General features: G+C 43.8%; 1 protein-coding gene across 1 annotated transcript in view; it reads left to right on the top strand.

Annotated features, from left to right (window-relative positions):
• The window catches only part of ift122 (intraflagellar transport 122 homolog (Chlamydomonas)), a 39,120-nt gene that overhangs the window by 31,560 nt on the left and 996 nt on the right, over positions 1 to 6,564 (top strand). The window contains 5 exon segments of the mRNA XM_070448165.1: positions 3,370 to 3,535; positions 3,668 to 3,779; positions 3,858 to 3,986; positions 6,177 to 6,253; positions 6,372 to 6,536. Of these exon segments, the coding sequence (XP_070304266.1) occupies positions 3,370 to 3,535; positions 3,668 to 3,779; positions 3,858 to 3,986; positions 6,177 to 6,253; positions 6,372 to 6,536 (649 nt within the window).

Here is a 6,564-nt window from a genome sequence, read left to right as displayed (position 1 = left end):
ACCAATGTCATGGAAAGCACCACATACAACACAGAACAGTAGATGAGTTTTTAACAATCCTGATACTGGACTGGGCGGAGAGGGAGCTGTTGGAGCTAGTGGAGGAATCCCAGACAGGGCTTCTGCAGCTGCAAGTCATTGACCTGGTGTTGCCTTTCTCCAAGGGCTCCTCAGTGCACAACAACTCAATCCATACAATAACAAACAGGCAGCAATTTCCTGTGCTCAAACACACCACATGCAAATGATTACACAAAACATTACACCACAAGTATACATTCCTCTAATCACACCACTTTTTAAAAAAAGCCAAGGGTATATTTAGAGAGGATTCAGTGCACCTATCACAGAGCCAAACAGAAAGAATGGGACTGTGGGTTGCTGGCAGCGGCTATGTAACATACATACACTGCTCTGATAAGTGTGTAGTGCCAATTGTGTGCCCAGTCCCTGATCTTGAGATTTCGTTTTGGAGTTGGAAGACGTTTCCATTAAGCACTAAGTTCAGTTTGGCCTTTCCTACCCTAATACACTATACAGTTGAAGTGGGAAGTTTACATACACCTTAGCCAAATACATTTAAACTCAGTTTTCACAATTCCTGACATTTAATCCTAGTAAATATTCCCTGTCTTAGGTCAGTTAGATCACCACTTGTATATTTAAGATGTGAAATTCAGAATAATAGTAGAGAGAATTATGTTATTTCAGCTTTTCTTTCTTTCATCGCATCCCAGTGGGGTCAAAGTTTACATACACTCAATAGATTGGTAGCATTGCCTTTAAAATTGTTTAACTTATGTCAAACATTTCGGGTAAGCCTTCCACAAGCTTTCCTACAATAAGTGGTGTGAAATTTTTGGCCCATTCCTCCTGACAGAGCTGGAGCTTGTAACTGAGTCAGGTTTGTTAGCCTCCTTGCTCGCCACACGCTTTTCAGTTTCTGCCCACACATTTTCTATAGGAATGAGGTCAGGGCTTTGTGATGGCCACTCCAATACCTTGACTTTGTTTTTCTCAAGCCATTTTGCCACAACTTTGGAAGTGTGCTTGGTCATTGTCCATTTGGAAGACCCATTTGCGGACCAAGCTTTAACTTCCTGGACTGATGTCTTGAGATGTTGCTTCAATATATCCACATACTTTTCTTCCCTCATGATGCCATCTATTTTGAGAAGTGCACCAGTCCCTACTGCAGCAAAGCACCCCCACAACATGATGCTGCCACCCCCATGCTTCACGGTTGGGATGGTGTTCTTCGGCTTGCAAGCATCCCCCTTTTTCATCCAAACATAACGATGGTCATTATAGCCAAACAGTTCTATTTTTGTTTCATCAGACCAGAGGACATTTCGCCAAAAAGTACGATCTTTGTCCCCATGAGCAGTTGCAAACCCGTAGTCTGGCTTTTTATGACGGTTTTGGAGCAGTGGCTTCTTCCTTGCTGAGCGCCTTTCAGGTTATGTCGATATAGAACTTGTTTTACTGTGGATACAGATACTTTTGTACCTTTTTCCTCCAGCATCTTCACAGGGTCCTTTGCTGTTGTTCTGGGATTGATTTGCACTTTTCGCACCAAGGTACGTTCATCTCTCGGAGACAGAACGCGTCTCCTTTCTGAGCGGTTTGACGGCTGCGTGGTCCCATGGTGTTTATAGTTGCGTACTATTGTTTGTACAGATGAACGTGGTACCTTCAGGCGCTTGGTAATTGCTCCCAAGGATGAACCATACTTGTGGAGGTCTATAATTTGGCTGATTTCTTTATATTTTCCCATGATGTCAAGTAAAGAGGCACTGAGTTTGAAGGTAGACCTTGACATACATCCACAGGTACACCTCCAATTGACTCAAAATGTCAATTAGCCTATCAGAAGCTTCTAAAGCCATGACATTTTCTGGAATTCTCCAAGCTGTTTAAAGGCACAGTCAACTTAGTGTATGTAAACTTCTGACCCACTGGAATTGTGATACAGTGAATTATAAGTAAAATATTCTGTCTGTAAACAATTGTTGGAAAAATTACTTGTGTCATGCACAAAGTAGATGTCCTAACCGACTTGCCAAAACTATAGTTTGTTAACAAGAACTTTGTGGAGTGGTTGAAAAACTAGTTTTAATGATTCCAACCTAAGTGTATGTAAACTTCCGACTTCAACTGTATATACAAAATAATGTGGATACCCCTTAAATTTAGTGGATTTGGGTTTTTCAGCCTCACCCATTGCTGACAGGTGTATAAAATCAAGCACACACCCATGCAATTTCCATAGACAAGCATTGGCAGTCGAATGGTCTTACTGAAGAGCTCAGTGACTTTCAGCGTGGCACCGGCATAGGTTGCCACCTTAAAAATCATACAAATCGTTCAACAACGGCTAGGCCACAAAACCTCACAGAACGGGACCGCTGAAGTGCGTAGTGCGTAAAAATAGTCTGTCCTCGGTTGCAACACTCACTACTGAGTTCCAAACTGCCTCCTGAAGCAACGTCAGCTCAAGAACTGTTAGTCGGGAGCTTCATGAAATGGTTTTCCTTGGCCCAGCTGCTGCACACAAGCCTAAGATCACCATGTGCAATGCCAAGCATCGGCTGGAGTGGTGTAAAGCTCGTCGCCTTTGGACTCTGGAGCAGTGGAAAGCGTTCTTTGGAGTGATGAATCATGCTTCACCATCTGGCAGTCCGACTTACAAATCTGGGTTTGCCGGATGCCAGGAGAACTCTACCTGCCAGAAGGCACAGTGCCAACTGTAAAGTTTGGTGGAGGAGGAATAATGGTCTGGGGCTGTTTTTCATGGTTTGGGAAAGGCCTCTTAGTTCCAGTGAAGGGAAGCGTTAACGCTACAGCATAGAATGACATCCTAGATGATTCTGAGCTTCCAACTTTGTTGAAATAGTTTGGGGAGGCCCTGTCCTGTTTCAGCATGACAATGCACAAAGCGAGGTCCATACAGAAAAGGTTTGTCGAGATCGGTGTGGAAGAACTTGACTGGCCTGCACAGAACCCTGACCTCAACCCCATCAAACACCTTTGGGATGAATTGGAACGCTGACTGCGAGCCAGCCCTAATCACCCAACATCATTGCCCAACGTCACTAATGCTCTTGTGGATGAATGGAAGCAAGTCCCCGCAGCAATGTTCCAACATCTAGTGGAAAGCCTTCCCAAAAGAGTGGAGGCTGTTATAGCAGCAAAGAGGGGACCAACTCCATATTAATGCCCATCATTTTGATATGAGCTGTTTGACGAGCACTTTTGATCATGTAGTGTAATTAGGATACAATTTGAAGAGAGTAAACTGACCCCAGATCTGTTGCTAAGGGCAATGTCTACTTGTAGCACCTTGTTGCCCTTGACGATGGGTCTCAGTAACACTCTTTATGCGTTGGCCAAGCAGAGCAGAACCCTGGGAGCGTTTAAACTAGCCAGACATGCCTATGAGAAGCTCCAGGACCTCCACGTTCCCTCTCGCTTCCAGGAGTCAATGGACCTGGGCAGCCTTACCGTCCGCTCCAAACCATACCACGACAATGAGGTGTGTGTTTGCATGCATACATGCGTGTCTGTGTATATGTGTGTGTGTATATTTACTTTTTTTAAAGTTCTAGTGGAGCGTGTATCTTATACTTTGTGTATTTTCACAAATGTGTGTATGTGTGTAACCCAGGACCTGATCCCCATGTGTTACCGCTGTTCCACCAACAACCCCCTGCTGAACAGCCAGGGCAGTGTGTGTATCAACTGCAAACAGCCCTTCATCTATTCAGCATCTTCATACGGTAGGTTGACACCAGTCTCTTTGTAAATGGATGTTTGGTTCTGAGGTGTGTTATTAATAATGTATCTCTGTACTGTAGAGGTCCTTCCTCTGGTGCAGTTCTACCTGGACAAGGGTATCGGTGATGAGGAGGCTGTGTCTCTCATTGACCTGGAGGTCCCTTGCATTGACAGGAAGGCTGCTCGCTGGCAGGAGATGAGCAGTGGGGGTATCCTTTACCTGATGAAGTATACACCACTAACATCTGCATTTCTCATGACCAGTTTTATCTAATGTGAATAGTCTGTATGTAAAGGTTGTGTGCTCATACATGTTTCCATACAGACACACATTACATACAGTATGTGTCCTTACCAGAACCTTGATTCTGATTCTGCCCAGCACCTTAAGCTGTCAAGCTGAAGTAATCTTAGATTTAATAGAGTTAGAGGGGCTCTTCTCTCTTGTCAGAATGACACTACACCTCAGAGACCTCTCTGTCTGGGAGTAACCTGCATTAGCTGACACACAGTGTTGGGGAGTAGTGAACTATATGTTATTCAACTAGTAATTGAACTACATGTTGCAGTAGCTTGGTGGTAGTTGTTCTAAATTAATATCTTGGTAGTGTTTTCAGTAGTTAATTACATACTATAGCCATGTAGTGGTGTTGCTAACTAATGGAACTAAATATGGGTGAAGTAGGCAGCCATTTCCTTTCTGTTTTGGCATCAGACCGGCCTAATTCTCACTTGAAATATAGTTTTTGTGTTTAATAGGCTAAATGACACGTTATATTAACATCTGACTACAGAGGGATCTGTTTAGATATAATCATTTATCACAAAGTAGTTTGGATATATAGTTTTTCAAAGTAACTTGCTCTCTTTGACATATGAATTAGAGTATCTTTGTTTTTCCCGATGTTGGTTGCATAAAGTGACTGCATGAGTCTGGTATACAGTGCATTCGCAAAGTATTCAAACCCCTTCCCTTTTTCCACATTTTGTTACGTTACAGCCTTATTCTAAAATTGATTAAATATATATTTTTTCATCAATATACACACAATACCCCATAATGACAAAGCGAAAACAGACATTTTTGCATTTTTAATTTTTTTATTTACATGAGTATTCAGATCCATTGCTATGAGACTCGAAATTAAGCTCAGGTGCATCCTGTTTCCATTGATAATCCTTGAGATGTTTCTACAACTTGGAGTCCACCTGTGGTAAATTCAATTGATTGGATATGGTTTGGAAAGGCACACACCTGTATATATAACGCCCCACAGTTGACAGTGCATGTCAGAGCAAAAACCAAGCCATGAAGTCGAAGGAATTGTCCGTAGAGCTCCGAGAGAGGATTGTGTCGAGGCACAGATCTAGGGAAGGGTACCAAAACATTTCTGCAGCACTCCACCAATCAGGCTTTTATGGTAGAGTGGCCAGACGGAAGCCACTCCTCAGTAAAAGGCACATAACAGCCTTCTTGGAGTTTGCCAAAAGGCACCTAAAGACTCTCAGACCKTGAGAAACAAGATTCTCTGGTCTGATGAAACCAAGATTGAACTCTTTGGCCTGAATGCCAAGCGTCAAGTCTGCCGGAAACCTAGCACCATCCCTACGGTGAAGCATGGGGGTGGCATTATCATGCTGTGGGGATGTTTTTCAGTGGCAGGGACTGGGAGACTAGTCAGGATCGAGGGAAAGATGAACGGAGCAAAGTACAGAGATATCCTTGATGAAAACCTGCTCCAGAGGTCTCAGGACCTCAGACTGTGGCGAAGGTTCATCTTCCAACAGGACAACGACCCTAAGCACACAGGCAAGACAACACAGGAGTGGCTTCGGGACAAGTCTCTGAATGTCCTTGAGTGGCCCAGCCAGAGCCCGGACTTGAACCTGATCTAACATTTCTGAAGAGACCTGAAAATAGCTGTGCAGCGACGCTCCCCATCCAACCTGGCAGAGCWTGAGAGGATCTGCAGAGAAGAATGGGAGAAACTCCCCAAATACAGGTGTGCTAAGCTTGTAGCGTCATACCCAAGAAGACTGAAGGCTGTAATCACTTCCAAAGGTGCTTCAACAAAGTACTGAGTAAAGGGTCTGAAAACGTATGTAAATGTGATATTTCATTTTTTGATTTTTAATACATTTGCAATAATGTTTAAAAAATATATTTTTGCTTTGTCAATGTAGGGTATTGTGTGTGTTTAGATTGATGAGGGAAAAAACAAAAATTTAATACATTTTAGATTAAGGCTGTAACGTAACAAAATGTTGAAAAGTCAAGGGGTCTGAATACTTTCCTAATGCACTGTACGTTGTGAGTGTGTGAGAGCAGAGAACGATGAGCAGACGTGGTGGGTATGAAGGGGAGAATGTGAGAGGAGCAGCTTCTTTAACTGTATCAGAGTCCCAGTCTCTGAAGCTGGATGATGGCACAGAAGACACAGAGGAGGACCCTTTCATGGCCAAACTCAGCTTTGAGGTGAGGATCGGGAGGATAAAGGTAGAGAAGGAGGGAGGTGAAACTAAAGGGAGAGTAGAAATGGAAGGGGTCAGTATGTGTATATTCTAATATGTGGACCTGTGTATCTCCTTAACAGCAGGGGGGCTCTGACTTTGTCCCGGTGGTGGTGAGTCGCTCCGTGCTGAGGTCTATGAGCAGGAGGGATGTCCTGATCAAGCGCTGGCCCAAACCCCTGCAGTGGGAGTACTACCGCTCCTTACTGCCTGATGTCAGCATCACCATGTGCCCCTCCTGCTTCCAGGTACTGAATAGATGGAATACACACACAC

Source organism: Salvelinus sp. IW2-2015, linkage group LG17 (genome assembly GCF_002910315.2).
Source record: "Salvelinus sp. IW2-2015 linkage group LG17, ASM291031v2, whole genome shotgun sequence".
Lineage (NCBI taxonomy): Eukaryota > Metazoa > Chordata > Actinopteri > Salmoniformes > Salmonidae > Salvelinus > Salvelinus sp. IW2-2015.
This window is presented reverse-complemented; position numbering and strand designations above follow the sequence as displayed.